The sequence below is a fragment of the Rhinopithecus bieti genome, unplaced genomic scaffold, assembly GCF_001698545.2.
Source record: "Rhinopithecus bieti isolate Rb0 unplaced genomic scaffold, ASM169854v2 scaffold_10589, whole genome shotgun sequence".
NCBI lineage: Eukaryota > Metazoa > Chordata > Mammalia > Primates > Cercopithecidae > Rhinopithecus > Rhinopithecus bieti.
This window is the reverse complement of record NW_016807065.1, coordinates 1851391-1868261: the sequence shown is the minus strand read 5'-3', so window position 1 is coordinate 1868261 and position 16871 is coordinate 1851391. Positions and strand designations below refer to the sequence as shown.

The 16871-nt window shown below is 54.8% G+C and overlaps 1 protein-coding gene across 1 annotated transcript in view; it reads right to left on the bottom strand.

Moving 5' to 3' along the window:
* Nucleotides 1–13579, bottom strand: part of KANK3 (KN motif and ankyrin repeat domains 3) — a 21627-nt gene extending 8048 nt beyond the window's left edge. Inside the window, 9 exon segments of the mRNA XM_017879916.1 lie at nt 3697–3913; nt 4406–4490; nt 4592–4798; nt 5003–5102; nt 5183–6449; nt 6451–6461; nt 7857–7918; nt 9045–9194; nt 13538–13579. Coding sequence (XP_017735405.1) covers nt 3697–3913; nt 4406–4490; nt 4592–4798; nt 5003–5102; nt 5183–6449; nt 6451–6461; nt 7857–7890 — 1921 coding nt within the window. The 5' untranslated portion in view covers nt 7891–7918; nt 9045–9194; nt 13538–13579.
* Nucleotides 13580–16871: the final 3292 nt, after the last annotated feature.

Here is a 16871-nt window from a genome sequence, read left to right as displayed (position 1 = left end):
CCAAAAAAAAAAAAAAAAAAAAAAAAAAGACTATAGAATGCTTTAACCTACGGGGAGCCTGACCAACATGGAGAAACTCTGTCTCTACAAAAAATACAAAATTAGCCGGGTGTGATGGTACATGCCTATAATCCCAGCTACTCAGGAGGCTGAGGCAGGAGAATCTGGGAGGCGGAGGTTGCAGTGAGCCGAGATTGTGCCATTGCACTGTAGCCTGGGCAACAAGAGCGAAACTCCGTCTCAATGCTCTGGAAATGCAATCTTGAGATAAGGAGGAACTGGCTGGAACAGCCTAGTCTCTGTTCCTGTCCCCATCTAGAAACAGGTTGTCCTTCAATGCGTTAGCCCAGCAATTCCTGTTCCCCAGGGTATAAAACCTAGAGTGGGCCGCTTTCCAGGGTCCCTCACCTGCAGTGCAAGTGGGGCACCTGCAGACCAGATTCCATCCATCTTGGGCAGCCTTCCTGAGCCTTGGGGGATGGGCTCACTGTCAGTCTTAGGCTTCTGCTGTCCCTTGCTGCCTATCTGCAAATAAGGAACCTGCTTCGTGTAACTTGTTATATGAATGAGTATTCTACCTTACCAGACTCGGGCAGGTAGGAAAAGCACATTCCAAGGTGCAATGGGCTGAAGGGGTAACCAGTGCACAGTGGACCTGCTTTGCAGCAAGGATTAGGCTGGAGGGAGACAGGGAGAACTGGCCAGGAACTAAAGTTCAAGAAACAAGGAGCTACTTGAGGTCAGAGGTAGAAGCCGGAGAGGCAGAGTGGGGAGGGGCCTAGTCAGTGACAAGATGCTCCAAGGTAGGGTTTGAGAAGGAAGAGGGGGAAAGGTCTGGAAGTGGAGAGCAAGAGCAAAGGGCACACCGAGGTACCTCCAGGCCCTGGATTCCAGGGGATGAAAGAGGAAACAGCTCCTGAATGCAGGGGCATTGGTGTATATGACAGCAAGCAAGTATAGGCAGAGGGGAGATGGGTGAGAACCAGGAGAGGGTCTGGAGAGGTGGAGCCAAATGGGAATTAGAGGCTGGGCACACTGGCTCACAACTGTAATACCAGTACATTGGGAGGCCTAGGCAGGAGGATCACTTGAGGTCAGGAGTTCAAGACCAGCCTGGCCAACATAGTGAAACCCGTCTCTACCAAAAATATAAAAATTGGCCGGGTGCGGTAGCTCACACCTGTAATCCCAGCACTTTGGGAGGCCGAGGCAGGCGGATTACCTGAGGTCAGGAGTTCGAGACCAGACTAACCAACATGGAGAAACCCTGTCTCTACTAAAAATACAAAATTAGCCAGGTGTGGTGGTGCATGCCTATACTCCCAGCTACTCGGGAGTCTGAGGCAGGAGAATAGCTTGAATCTGGGAGGCAGAGGTTGCAGTGAGCCAGGATTGTGCCATTGCATTGTAGCCTGGGCAACAAGAGCGAAACTCTGTCTCAAAAAAAAAAAAAAAAAAAAAAGCCGGGTGTGGTATGCGTGCCTGTAATCCCAGCTACTCAAGAGGCTGAGACACAAGAATCACTTGAACCTGGGAGGTGAAGTTTGCAGTGAGCTGAGATTGCACCTCTGCACTCCAGCCTGGGTGACAGAAGGAGACTCTGTTCAAATAAACAAACAAGGCCGGGCACAGTGACTAACGCTTGTAATCCCAGCACTTTGGGAGGCCGAGGCAGGCAGATCAGTTGAGGTCAGGAATTTGAGACCAGCCTGGCCAACACGTTGAAACCCCATCTCTACTAAAAGTACAAAAATTAGCTGGGCATGGCGGCGGGTGCCTGTAGTCCCAGCTGCTCGGGAGGCTGAGGGAGGAGAATCGCTTGAAACCAGAAGGCGGAGGTTGCAGTGAGCAGAGAGATCGCGCCACTGCACTCCAGCCTGGGCAACAGAGCGAGACTCCATCTCAAAAACAAAAAAATAAACAACAACGACAAAACAAGTAGGGATTTGAATGCAGGAGATAAGGGGGCCAAGGAGCCTGGGGCCTCTTGTGGTGACCAACGATGCCAACTCCCCTGCTGCAGCCCCAGTCCCCTTTAAGGCATGAGATGCCCAATAAATTCATTTAGATTCATTCACTGTCCCCTGTCGCCTACAATGCCCCAGCTTCCAGAGCAGCTGTATCCTTTCCTAGGTCATAAACACCTGCAGGGATGGGAGGGATCTGTGTGTTTAGGGGGTTCGGGGCAGGCAGTGGGACCCGCCTCGGCCTGCAGTTAGTGCCAGAGGTGCCCAAAGGCTGACTCAGAGGTTTCTGAACCTGCAGGAGGGCACCTGGAGGGAGGGGGCTCCTGGTGGACAGCAGTTTGTTTACCACCCACCAGACCCTTTGTGCCCAGTTTATCGGGGCAAGCAGCTGGAGGCGGGTGGAGCACAGTGCCGCATCCCAGGAGGGAGTCAGAGCCCCGCCTGGTGAGTTCCTCCCCTCCAGGCTGGACATTGGGGCTCAGGAACTCAGTGAGTGCTCCGGCTGGAGATTCAGGGACAGAGCACGCGGTGGCCATTTACTGATCTCCTACCACCTGTATTATCATAGCTACCCAGGGAGGGAGGCCTTGCCAACCCCATTTCACAAGCAAGATTAAATAATGCCCCTAAACTGAGGTTTACCTAAGCCCAGAGCTGTTTATTCCCTCCAGCTGCAAAGTGGGAGGAGCCTCAGGGCAGAACTAGAGGTATGGCGGGGCCAAAAGGCCTCCTTTTTTTTTTTTTTTTTTTTGAGATGGAGTCTTGCTTTGTGGCCCAGGCTGAAGTGCAGTGGTGCTCACTCTTGGGTTACTGCAACCTCCGCCTCCTGGGTTCAAGTGATCCTCGCACCTCAGCCTCCCTAATAACTGGCATTACAGGTTCCCACCACCACGACCAGCAAGGTTTTTTTGTTTTGTTTTGTTTTGTTTTTGTTTTTGAGACTGAGTCTCACTCTGTCGCCCAGGCTGGAGTGCAGTAGCACGATGTCAGCTCACTGCAACCTCTGCCTCCCAGGTTCAAGCGATTCTCGTGCCTCAACCTCCTGAGTAGCTGGAATTATAGGCATGTGCCACCACACCCGACTAATTTTTGTATTTTTAGTAGAGATGGGGTTTTGCCACGTTGGCCAGGTTGGTCTCGAACTCCTGACCTCAAGTGATCTGCCCACCTCGGCCTCCCAAAGTGCTGGGGTTACAGGCATGAGCCACCATGCCTGGCCCAGATGGCAGAAGGCCTTTCAGAACCCAGACACGAAGAGGTTTAAAATCTGAGGAGGTTGACTGGGTGCAGTGACTCACACCTGTAATCCCAGCACTTTGGGAGGCTGAGGCAGGCAGATCACGAGGTCAGGAGATCAAGATCATCCTGGTCGACATGGTGAAACCCCTTCTCCACTAAAAATACAAAAATTAGCTGGGCATGGTGGCGCACGTCTGTAGTCCCAGCTACTCGGGAGGCTGAGGCAGAAGAATCGCTTGTACCTGGGAGGCAGAGGTTGCAATGGGCCGAGATCGTGCCACTGCGCTCCAGCCTGGCGACAGTGTGAGACTCTGTCTCAAAAATAACATAACATAACATAACATAACACAACATAACTCGAGGAGGAGTGGTGCCCTGTGCTGGACAGCCATTCTCTGCTTTCATCTCTAGCGTCTTTGAGCCTAGGTCAGTCCCCTGCCCTCTCCTCCCCTATTTCCTGGTGTCCCACCCACCCTCCCTTGGTTCTGACCCGTATTCAGGAGCAGGCTTGCAATGGCCAGGTTCCCGTGGGACACACTGTAGTGGAGGGCCGTGTTTCCGTTGCCATCCGTCAGGTTCACCACGTGCGCCAGCAGCTCGGGTCCCAGGTGCCTCACCCCTTCCAGCATCCTGGCCACGGGCTCCGCCTGAGAGCGCCGCTGGCTGGACACTCGAAACCACTCCTGGGCCACGAGGCGCACTGCGCCCTGCCGGGATAGGGGTGAAGATGACATCAGCGATGGTCCACGGCGGCGCCGCGGTGGGGGAGTTGGGGGGCGGGGGGTACTGGGAAGAGACCCCTTTGGCGTTTCCAGGCAGGGAAGGAAGGTCACTCCTCGTCCCAGTAGGGAGCCATGCGGACCCAGATGGAACGTCGGGGCCACACCCCTATCGGAGGGCAAATATGCGGGGAGGGGGTCCTTTCCTTCTAGGGAAGAATTTGCGGGAGAACCTGATTGGGGAAAGGCAACGAGCGCTTGCCCCTGGGGAGTCCGGGAGTGGGGCCGGGACCGGGCCTCTTTGGGGAAACTAAGGAAAGATCGGCGCTGTCCTGGGAAAGAGATCCCTTCGGAGAACCCGGGGTAAGGCGAGGTGCCTGGCGGGAAGGGATGGAACCCGGTGCGCTCCCCTACGTGGGTGTCAGAGGTCCTTGGAGGCGCCCGCGCCACTCCCTGGTGCTGGGCTCCCGGGGCACTCACGCCGTCGCGGGCTACTCCGCGGGGTCGGCTCAGCTGCCGCTGCAGCGCTGCGCACGCCTCCCTTAGACGCGGGCTCAACTCACACCTGCAGAGAACGCCAGGAAAGGCTCAGGATGGATCGGGGGCAGCGCCGACCAGGAGGGGAGCAGCTGCCTCCTCTCCAAACTCCTAGCGAGCGCAGCTCACCTCCCCTGTGCCACTGGCTGAGGCTCTGCCTCCGCCTCGGGCTCAGGGTCCCGGATGTCCCCGCCGCTGGGAGGGCCAGGGGTGCCCGAGTCGGATTCCCCGCCGCTGTCATCCCCGGAGCCCGAGGAGCTACCCGGGGGCTCGGCGCCACCGTTGTCGCTGTCGCCATCGCTGTCGCTGGCGTCCTCGCTGGAGGAGCTCTCGTACCTGGGGGCAGGGTGGGAGGCGTCTGCTAAACCTACCCTGTGGGCTCGTTCTGGAGACCTGCGACGTGGGTGTGGCCGTTCCCATTTTATAGATGGGGAAACTGAGGATTTCCCAGACCACGCTGCCAGCAGAGGGGCAGAGCTGAGGTTCCAACCCCAGTCTATGTCCCGGCAGAAGATGCCACAGGAGGGGAAAGGCGCTCACTCTCCGTTGAGGACCCCAACAAACTGCAGGTTCTTGGGTCCGGAGCTGGGTTGGGCACCAGCAGTGCCGTCTCTCTTCTTCATGATGGATTTGAGGATGCCTGGCGGGGATGAGATGAGGGCACTGAGTTCGAGTCCGGCGCCCAGCAAGCCAGGGCCCAGCGACGGGGTCGGGACTCACCCGCAGGCGCCATGGCCCTGTCTCTGTCCGTGGATCCGGGCGAGCTCTCCTGAATCAGGGAGGGCACCTCCGCCGGGGGCTCGGTCTGCGCGGCCTTTTCGGCACAGCTCCACAGGGTCTGGGTGGTGGCCTCGCGCAGCTGGGCCCCCGCCTCTGCTTCCTCTGCAGCCTCGCGGGCCTCCTCCAGCTCCTGCAGCCGGCCCCGCAGAAGTTCACTCACCCCGCGCTGGTGCTCCAGGCTGGCTCGCAGCAGCTCCAGCTCACGCTCGGCGGCCGCGGGCAGCCCCAGCAGCGCCTCGGTCACCCACGCATCCGCCTCAACGGTCTCGGGGGCAGCCTCCACGCCGGCCTCCCGGGTCTCCGGCACGGCCTGGGCACCCGTTTCTTGGGTCTCGCGCACCGCCTCGACGGCCACCTCCCGGGTCTGGGGCGTCCCATCGAGACTCCCGACCGCCCCGTCGAGGACCTGGAGCGAGCCCTCGCTGCGCCCTGCAGCCAGGCCGTCTGGGCCGTCAGCCCGGGGGCTGGCCCTGGCACGGACGCCGCGCTCGGAGGTGGCCAGACGCTCGGTGAGCCGCCGCAGCTGGGCGAGCTTGTCCGGGCGCGTCTCGGCCTCCCAGTCTGGCTCAGACTGCGCGCGCCCGGCCAGCAGCCGCGCCTTCTCAGCGCGCAGCGCGCGCACCTGCTCCTGCAGCTCGGGCAGCGCTCGCGCCTGGTCCTCGAGCTCGCGCAGGCGCCTCAGCGCCGCGGCCATCTGCTCGCGCACCAGCTGCAGTTGGGCAGGGCCGGGCGAGGCAGGGGCAAGGTTAGGGACGGGGCTGCTGCGGCCGGACACTCGTGGGCTACGAGGGACCCCGCGGCCGGGGCTGGGCGCGCGCTCGTGTGCCTGCGCCAGCTCCAGCCGCCGGCTGGTCTCCCGAAGCGTGTGCTCGACGCGCGGGTTGCGCACGGGCGCGCGCGGCGACATCAGGGGCTCCGAGGGCGCGCCCGGGGAGAGTACGCCCGGTGCTGCACCGTCGTCACTGGCCAGGGACTCGCTGGATGTCCAGGCGCCTGGGCTACGTGCGCCCGCGAGGCTGGGCCGGGGCGCGCGGGGACGACGCGCGGGCAGGGGTCCAGGGACGCGGCGAGCGGCGGGGCCACGCTCCAGCTCCTCTATATACTTGAGGAAGTCCAGGTCCAGGTGGAAGCCGTAGGGCGTCTCCACCAAGTAGGGCGAGCTCGGGCTGCGGGCGCCCCCGGTGGCGGGGACCGGGCACAGGCGGGGGCGCGCCCAGGTCTGGAGGCACGACGGGGACACGGGGAGGGGGCATCAGAACAGGGAGACCCGGGAAATACTAAACAAACCGAGCGTGTCCCCCACCCATGCCCACGCTTCACACCTATCTGTACCCAAGTTTTCACTCAGTCGCACGTTTAATGGGCGCCTACTGTGTGCTAAGCACGTTTCTAGGCCCTGGGGACACAGCAGTGAGCTAGACAAACATCCCTGTTCTCCTGTAGAAAGCAGATAAGCATCCTTCCAAACGATACCTACGGCAATGATAATAATAACGGAATAAACGAGGAGGCGCTACCTAGCCTCTGGTTGCCAGGGAAGCTTTCCTGTGTAGGGGACTTTCCTGTGGAGGGGAGCCCTGGCCCGACATGGTGGTTCGCGCCTGTAATCTCAACATTTTGAGAGGCCGAGGCGGGTGGATCGCTAGAGCTTAGGAGTTCGAGACAAACCTGGGCAACAAAGTGAGACCTCATTTCCAAAAAAAAAAGAAAGAAAGAAATAGCTGTGCATAATAGTGAGCGTCTGTAGTCTCAGCTACTCAGGAGGCTGAGATGGGAGGATCACTTGAGCCGGGGAGGCAGAGGTTGCAGTGAGCTGAGATCGCACCACTGCACTCCAAACTGGGTGACAGAGTGAGACGCTGTCTCAAAAAAAAAAAAAAAAAAAAAATAGGTTGGCCTGGGGGAAGCCCTGCAGGATGAGGAGGAAGCAGCTGGGAAAAGGTTTCTAGAAGAAAACAGCCCATGGAAATACCCTGGGGTAGGAGGAAGGAGGGTCAACTGGAGTCACAGCCAGGTGGAGACCAGGGTGTCCCGAGCAGAGTAAAGGAAGGCAGAGGGAAGAGGAATGGAGGCACAGGGGTCACACTTTCCTGGTTTGAGGGCTACCTGAGGAGGGGGGTTGTAGTCCACTTGTGATTAATGCCATAGGTGGGAGTTTTTTTGTTTTGATTTTTTCTTTGTTTGAGACGGAGTCTCGCTCTGTTGCCTAGACTGGCGTGCTGTAGTGCCATCTCAGCTCATTGCAACCTCTGCCTCCCAGGTTCAAGGAATTCTCCTGCCTCAGCCTCCTGAGTAGCTGGGACTACAGGCGTGCGCCACCATGCCTGGCTAATTTTTGTATTTTTAGTAGAGACAGGGTTTCACCATGTTGCCCAGGCTGGTCTCGAACTCCTGATCTCAAGTGATTCCCCCCCCACCAAGGCCTCCCAAAGTGCTGGGATTACAGGCATGAGCCACCGCACCCGGCCGTGATTGATACCATAGGTGGTTTAAAGCAGGCTCATGACATTGGAGAGGACCCTCTGGCCACTGTAGGGCTGTGTCCACACACACAGGCATCAAGCGTTTTTCTCTGTGCATGTGCGCACACACATATCTCTTTTTGCACACTCACCAGGCAGGTTCTGATTCAGGGCAAACTTGGCCATGTTTCCTGCAGCAGCTGTCAGAGGCACCCTGCAAAAGGGGTGAGGGTGGGGCTGGGTGCTGCCCCTCTGGCTGGAGCCTCTGGGGCCTGCCTTTGAGTCTAAGTAAACAGGACCCAACCCACCAACCTCCCTCCACACATGCCCTCTCTTTCCTCTTCCCTCAAGAGACCTTGAAACTTTTTTTTTTTTTTTTTTTGAGACAGAGTCTCGCTCTGTCACCCAGGCTGGAGTGCAATGCTGCAATCTTGGCTCACTGCAGCCTCTACCTCCCGGGTTCAAGTGATTCTCCTGCCTCAGCCTCCTGAGTGGTTAGGATTACAGGCGCCCACCACCACGCCTGGCTAATTTTTGTATTTTTAGTAAAGATTAGGTTTCACCATGTTGGCCAGGCTGGTCTCGAACTCCTGACCTCAAGCTATCCGCCTGCCTCGGCCTCCCAAAGTGCTGGGATTACAGGCATGAGCCACCATGCCCAGCTGACCTTGAAACTTTGGATGGAATGAATGATCCCCAGGTGTCAGACGTCAGCCTGCTGGGCAGGAGGAAGCAGGAAAGACATCAAGCGAAAAGAAGAAGATGACCAAGAAAACAAGGGTAGGTGGGAGTCGGGGAGGCATTCCAGACATGCTGGGTTTTCTGATAATCTCTGGGGAAAATTAGAAATGGATGCTCCATGTAGCGGAGTATGAGCCTTTAGGAAAGGAAGACCAGAGTTGGAAGCCCTTCACAGGATCACTAAAAACTCATCAGGAACCAGGCACCCTGGCTTATGCCTGTAATCCCAGCGCTTTGGGAGGCTGAGAGGGGCGGATCACCCGAAGTTCAAGACCAGCCTGGCCAACATGGTGAAACCCCGTCTCTACTAAAGATACAGAAGTTAGCTGGGTGTGGTGGCGTGCATCTGAAGTCCCAGCTGCTCAGGAGGCTGAGGCAGGAGATCGCTTGAACCCAGGAGGCGGAGGTTGCGGTGAGCTGAGATCACACCGCTGCACTCCAGCCTGGCAACAGAGCAAGATACTGTCTCAAAAAAAAAAAAACAAAAAAACTGTAATTGTGCATCCAAAGTTTTACCAAGGTCAGTTGTGAAACTCTTGCGGGAATGATGGGGAATTGCGGGCTGGATGCACCAAAGATCCAAATCAGCGGATACTTGCCTCCCTGGAATGTCGCTAGTGGAGTGTCACAGGCTTGATCCTTGGCTCGTAAGTTTGTAATGCAAACACAAACACCTGGGTTGTCAGAGCTGTGATTGATTGTTCATGAGGCTGTCTGGGAACGTGACTGTTTAGATGACATGATGGAGGCTGTAAGAGAGTGAGGAAGATTGGGCCACATATAATAATGTGATATTTAACAAGGACAAACATTGAATCCAGAACTTTGGTTCAAAACGCACAAGGTGAAATATCAGCACTCTGGGAAGCCAAAGCAGAAGGATCGCTTGAGCCTAGGAGTCAAGACCCACCTCGGCAACATAGTGAGATCCTATCCCTTTTTTTTTTTCTTTTTTTTCTTTTTTTTTTGAGACAGAATTTCCCTCTTTTTGCCCAGGCTGGAGTGCAATGGCTCGATCTTGGCTCACCACAACCTCCACCTCCCAGATTCAATGATTCTTCTGCCTCAGCCTCCCAAGTAGCTGGGATTACAGCCGCTGCTACTACACCCGGCTAATTTTTTGTATTTTTAGTAGATACAGGGTTTCATCATGTTGGTCAGGCTGGTCTCGAACTCCCCACCTCGGCCTCCCAAAGTGCTGGGATTACAGGCATGAGCCGCGGTGTCTGGCCGCTATCTCTATCTTTTTTTTTTTTTTTTTTAATAGTGAAACCACTGGCACAGTGCTCACGCCTGTAATCCAGACTTTGGGAAGGGCCGAGGTGGATGGATCACCTAAGGTCAGGAGTTCAAGAGCAGCCTGGCCAACATAGAGAAGGCTCATCTCTACTAAAAATACAAAATTAGCTGGGCGTGGTGGTGGATGCCTGTAATCCCAGCTACCCAGGAGGCTGAGGCAGAAGAATCGCTTGAACCTGGGAGGTGGAGGTTGTGGTGAGCCGAGATCGAGTCATTGTACTCCAGCCTGGGCAACAGAGCGAAGCTCTGTCTCAAAATAAATAAATAAATAAATAAATAAATAAATAAATAAATAAAATGGCAAAACCCCATCTCTACAAAAAACACACAAATTACCTGGATGTGTTGGCATGCACCTGTAGTCCCAGCTACTCAAGAAGCTGAGGCAGGAGTATCTCTTGAGTCCAGGAGATGCAGGCTGCAGTGAGCTATGATCATGCCACTGCATTCCAGCCTGGGTGACAGAACAAGACCTTGTCTCAAAAAAAAAAAAAAAAGAAAAGAAAAGAAAAAAAACAAAGAAAAGTAAAGCACAGGAGCACAGAGTGGGAAAGATGGGCTTTGGAAAGCCCATATGGAAAACCTTCAGGGAGGGGAAAGTGCCTATGGTGTGTCCTGCCTGATTACATGTAATCCCCATAGCTGGACACAATGGTGCATGCGTGTAATCCCAGCTACTCAGGAGGCTGAGGCAGGAGAATCGCTTGAACCCGGGAGGCAGAGGTTGCAGTGAGCTGAGATCGTGCAATTGCTCTCCAGCCTAGGGGACAGAGCCAGACTCCGTCTCAAAAAAAAAAAAAAAATATATATATATATATAGCCCCCATACAACACTTTGCATACTGCAAAGTAGTATTATTATTCATATTTTACAGATGGAGAAACTGAGGCACAGAACAATTAAATCAGTTACCTGTGGGAAGTACCCTCAGATTGGGCTCTGCCCATCTTCTGTGGACCCTTTGCCAGCAGGTCCCTGCCACAGCTTCTCACTGCCCCTTACCTGTCCAGTCCTCCACTGTCAGGCATCTGCCAGACCCAGTTCATCCTCTCCCTGGGCCACTGCCCATCTGGGCTAACCACATGGTAACACTCCCAACCACCCTTTCTGGCTTCTCGAATCCCTGGTGACCACCTGTGTGCCTGATACTACCAAGCATTGAGCACCCACCAGCCCTCCTGACTCATTACCCTACTCTACTGCTGGGGAAACCCTAACCCCACCTCCCACTTCTGTCTGGCTGAGGTCCCTGACCTCTTCCTTCCCACTCCAAGGCCAGGCAGGGGGCCCTTTCCAGTCCCCAAGCAGCTGTTTCCCGTCCCTTCACACCGGGTGCAAGGGGTGGGTCAACAGGCCAGCGGGTCATCACAGAGGACAGCCAGTGCCGTTCATCACTTGTTTTCAGGAAATTGCCAGGGAAGAACTGGGTTGTGGAAAGAGTCCAGATCAAGGGTTGGGGGTTCTGGGTCTGCTTCTCACACAGCTGGCTGTATGACGCAATGGGGTCAGCGTCCTCCTCCGGTGACCTGGTCACACCCAAATCCCAGGCCCTGGGATCTCAGAAGACAGCTGTGGGTCATTCCTAAGACCTAAACTAGCTGAAGCAGTTGGATCCAGAGGCTGGGCTAAGAAAGGAATGGATTCCTCCAGAATATCAAATAATAACAACACTTTTGACATTTACTATGGGCCAGCCTCTAGTCTAAGGAATTTATGGATACTTACTTTTTTTTTTTTAAGAGGCAAGGTCTCACTCGCTGTGTCACCCAGGCTGGAGTCAGTGGCTCCATCATAGCTCACCGTGGCCTTGAACCCCTGAGCTCAAGTGATCCTCCCGCCTCAGCCTCCCAAATAGCTGAGACTACAGGAATGGACCTCTACACCTGGCTAATTCAGGCTAATATTTTAAATTTTTTGTTTGTTTGTTTTAGGTGGAGTCATGCTCTGTCGCCCAGGCTGGAGTGCAGTGGTGCGATCTTGGCTCACTGCAACCTCCACCTCCCGGGTTCAGGTGATTCTCCTGCCTCAGCCTCCCAAGTAGCTGGGACTACAGGTGTGCACCACCATGCCTGGCAAATTTTTGTATTTTTAGTGGACACAGGGTTTCACCATGTTGGCCAAGCTGGTGTCAAACCAGGCGTGAGCCATGCCCGGCCTAATTTTATTTTTTGTAGATACAGGTGTCTTGCTATGTTGCCCAGGCTGGCCTCCAACTCCTGGGCTCAGGCAGTCTCCCCAGTTCAGCCTCCCAGAGTGCTGGGATTCCAGGCGTGAGCTACTGCACCTGACCTTGACTTATTGTTTTAAAATCCTAGCTAAATCCACTGAGGTTGGGTTTCCTATGGCCACTGTCCCTTCCCCTATTGTACAGATGGAGAAACTGAGACATAGGACAGTGTAGTGTTCTGCCTGTGTGCTGTCACAAACAGGGAGAGGCAAGATTTAAACCCAGGCAGGTCTTCCAGAGTCCTTGCTTTGGCCACTACACTTGAATGCTTTATTTTATTTTATTTTGAGACGGAGTTTCTGTCACCCAGGCTGGAGTGCAGTGGTGGGATCTCAGCTCACTGCAACCTCCGAGCCCAGGGTTCAAGCGACTCTCCTGCCTTAGCCTCCTGAGTAGCTGGGATTACAGGCACTTGCCACCACACCCGGCTAATTTTTGAATTTTTAGCAGAGACGGTGTTTCATCATGTTGGTCAGTTTGGTCTCAAACTCCTGACCTCGAGAGATCAGTCCTACTCGACCTCCCCAAGTGCTGGGATAACAGTCATGAACCACCAAGGCTGGACTTGAATGCTTTCTGGAAACAGCCCCTTCCCCTTACCAGCAAGAGCAGGGAGCCTTAGGGAGCTTGTCCCTCCCAGCCTACACCTGTGTCAGACACTGTGGGTGTCCCTGATTGAGGGTGGAGGTGCCCACCACCTCTGCTGCTTCAAGGGCTGAGGCCTCACTGGAGTGGGGCGTGGAGCTGCCTTCCCTCTCCTCCGCTCCCTGCCCTGGCTGTCACGGCTAGATCCGGATTCTCTGCCTGAGACCCCCTCATTAGGCCCTCAGAGCCGACGCCATACGCCCCCTCTCCCGCCCCAGGGACTATTTTGGGACGCAGAGCTGTGATCACCAAACCGGAGTGGTGGGGGCCACAGCAGGCCAGTGAGGATCCCAGTCCTGGGGAGAGGGCGCCTTCCAGGAGGCCCTGAGTACTGGCAGCCCTTGATGTTCGCTGGGACTCTCAGACTCTTGAGGTGGGTGGGTGGAGGGTTGGTGACTGCAGGAAAGGGGGTGCTAAAGTCATCATCACCCGTCCACTCCCAGGTCTTCCTAGCCGCACAGAGACAGAGCAGTTTCCTACAGGAAGCGCCGCCGGGCGGTCCCATCCGCTACCCATTGTCTGCGGGTCCGGGGGCCGTGCGTCCCTCCCCAAAACACCGTTTCCGTGTCACGCTCCCAAACCCAGCCCAGCGCGAGGGGCTGGATGGGGTCCCCAAGCCGTCCCGGGAAAGGGTCCCAGAGCCGGTTGTGGCATTAGGGAGCGAACAAGCCCCGCAGTGAAGTCCCGAAGGGCGAGACGGGGGCGAGCCCACGCCTCCAGAGCCCTCCACTCTGCTCGCTACCCACCTGGGTCTCCCAATGTGGGAGGGGTCCCGGCCCGAGGACACGGCGCCCGCCCCGTCGCAGCGGGCAGAGTCCGCAGTGGGGCTGGAAACGCAGCGCAGCGCCGGGTCCCGGTGCGTCCCCGAATCCAACCCCCCAGAGATCCCCCATCCGTGTCCCGGCAAGCTGGCGATTTACCTGAAGCCGCAGCCCCAGCCGCGCCCGCACCCGAGCCCGCCCCCTCGAAGTCCGGGGACTGATTATCAAGGCCCTCGCCCTAACTGACGGCCATGCCGGCCAACCAGCACCTGAGGCCCTCCAAGCCATCCAATGGGACGGTGGGGTGGGACAGGCAGGCGGGGCCTGGAATGTAGGGCGTGACTGGGGGCGGGGCCTGGAGTGACTGTCGCCGAGCGCGGGCTGGTGGCATTTCTGCCCCAGCAGAGGTCAAGTCCCTGCCCAGCGCCGGGCCAAGGAGCTTGGATTTGATCCACAAGCACGAGGGAGCCATGGGAGAACTATGAGTAGAAGAGTAACCCAGTGGGATTTCTGTAACTGGCATTTATTTTGCAGTGCCTGGGTGAAGTACCAGGACCTGGATCTTCCCCATCGCAGGGCCTATGCACATGCGGTTCCACCTACCTGAAATGCTTTTCCTTGCACCTTGTACACGTAGGTGCTTTTCCTTGCACCTGTACACGTAGGTGCTTTTTGAGGCTCCCCTACTGTTTTTTGTTTTGTTTTGTTTTGTTTTTGTTTTTTGAGGCGGAGTCCCAGGCTGGAGTGCAGTGGCACTCACTGCAACCTCTGCCTCCCGGGTTCAAGCTATTCTCCTGCCTCAGCCTCCCGAGTAGCTGGGATTACAGACACACACCACCACGCCCAGCTAATTTTTGTATTTTTAGTAGAGATGGGGTTTCACCATGTTGGCTATGCTGGCCTGGAACTCCGGACCTCAAGTGATCCGCCCGCCTCAGCCTCCCAAAGTGTTGGGATTACAGGTGTGAGCCACCGTGCCCGGACTTCACTACTTTCTGAGGTTCAGCTTTTGTGTTGCTGCCCGCTAAATGCCTGACACAGCCCCTCCCCACTTAGTATTTTTCTCATCACTCTATTTTATTAACCTAATAGCTACTTTTACTATCTGAAAAACAAAAGCAGACTCTGTTATTGCCAGGCACAGTGACTCACGCCTGTAATCCCAGTATTTAGGGAGTCATAGATGGGAGGATAGCTTGAGCCAGGAATTGAGACCAGCCTGGGCAACATAGCAAGACCTAGTTCTCAAAACAAAAAAAAAACAACAAAACAAAAAGACAAAAACAAAACACTCAGTTATTTATTTGGTTCATTTTTTTAATTTAATCTTATTTTTTTGAGACAAGAGTCTCCCTCTGTCCCAGGCTGGAGTGCAGTGGCGCGATCTCGGCTCACTGCAACCTCTGCCTCTCAGGATTCAAGCGATTCTCCTGCCTCAGTCTTATGAGTAGCTGGGATTACAGGCGCACACGACCACACCCAGCTAATTTTTGTATCTTTAGTAGAGACAGAGTTTCACCATATTGCCCAAGGTGGTCTCGAACTCCTGACCTCAGGTGATCTGCCCGCCTCAGCCTCCCAAAGTGCTGGGATTACAGGCGTGAGCCACCATGCCTGGCTGGTTATTTATTGGTTTATCTGCTTGCTATCTCACTAAAGTATCCACACCAAGGCCAGGTGGGGTGGCTCATGCCTGTAATCCTAGCACTTCCTGAGGCTGAGGTGGGAGGATCATTTGAGCCCAGGAGTTCAAGACCAGCCTGGGCAACAGAGTGAGACTGTCTCTACAAAAAAAAAAAAAATACAAAAAATTAATCGGACATGGTGGCACACGCCTGTAATCCCAGCTCCTTGGGTGGCTGAGGCAGGAGAATCACTTGAACCCGGGAGGCAGAGGTTACAGTTGTGCCACTGCACTCCAGGCTGGGCGACAGAGTGAGACTCCGTCTCTAAATTAAGTGTCAGCACCATGGGAACAGGAAACTGGTTTTGGTAACCACTTTATCCAGTGACCCTAGCACACAGTAGATGCTTAATAAATGTTTGCTGAAATAATGCTTTTTTTACTTTTTTGAGACAGGGTCTTATTCTGTTGCCCAGGCTAGAGTGCAGTGGCACAATATCTCAGCTCACTACAAACTCCGCCTCCTGGGTTAAAGTGATCCTCCTGCCTCAGCCTCCCAAGTAGCTGGGATTACAAGTGTGTGCCACCATGCCCAGCTAATTTTTTTTTCGTTTTTAGTAGAGACAGGCTTTTACTACTTTGCCCAGGCTGGTCTTCAACTCCTTGGCTCAAGTAATCCACCTGCCTTGGCCTCACAAAGTGCTGGGATAACAGGCGTGAGCCACAGCACCTGGCCAGAATATGGTAATATTTTTTAAATGTATTTTAATATATGATACTTAAAAAAAAAAAAAAAACCTGGGCTATTTTAATTGGTTGATTCTTTCAGTTAAAACTGTGGAATTCTGTTGAATTTCTCCACAGAAACTCCATTGGAATTTTTTTCTTCTTTCCTTTGAGACAGAGTTTTACTCTGTTGCCCAGGATGGAGTGCTGTGGCAAGACCACGGTTCACTGCAGCCTTGAACTCCCAGGCTCAAGCAATCCTCCCACCTCAGCCTCCCGAGTAGCTGGGACTACAGGCATGTGCTACCATGTCCAGCAGGTTTTTCATTTTTTGTAGGGACAGGGTCTCTCTATGTTGCCCAGGCTGGTAGCAAATTCCTAGGTTCAAGTGATTCTCCGGCCTCAACCTCCTAAATACTGGGATAACAGGCATGAGCCTCCACTGGAATGTTTAAAAAAAAAAAAACATTTTTTTTTTTGAGACGGAGTCTCACTCTGTCGCCCAGGCTGGAGTGCAGTGGCACAATCTCGGTTCACTGCAAGTTCCGCCTCCCGGGTTCACGCCATTCTCCTGCCTCAGCCTCATGAGTAGCTGGGACTATAAGCACCCACCACCACACCCGGCTAATTTTTGTATTTTCAGTAGAGATGGGGTTTCACCGCATTAGCCAGGATGGTCTCAATCTCCTGACTTCATTATCCACCTGCCTCGGCCTCCCAAAGTGCTGAGTTTACAGGCACGAGCCACTGCACCCGGTTCTAAAATATTTTTATTGTGGCCGGGCCCGGTAGCTCACACCTATAATCCCAGCACTTTGGGAGGCCAAGGCAGGCAGATCACCTGACGTCGGGAGTTCAAGACCAACCTGACCAATATGGAGAAACCCCGTCTCTACTAAAAATACAAAATTAGCCAGGCATGGTGGTGCATGCCTGTAATCCCAGCTACTCGAGAGGCTGAGGCAGGAGAATCATTTGAACCTGGGAGGCAGAGGTTGTGGTGAGCCGAGATTGTGCCATTGCACTCCAGCCTGGGCAGCAAGAGCGAAACTCTGTCTCAAAAAAAAAAAAAATATATATATATATAATTGTAAAATAAAGCGTCCATAGATGCATACACACAGCAGATTCAAGAAACCACGT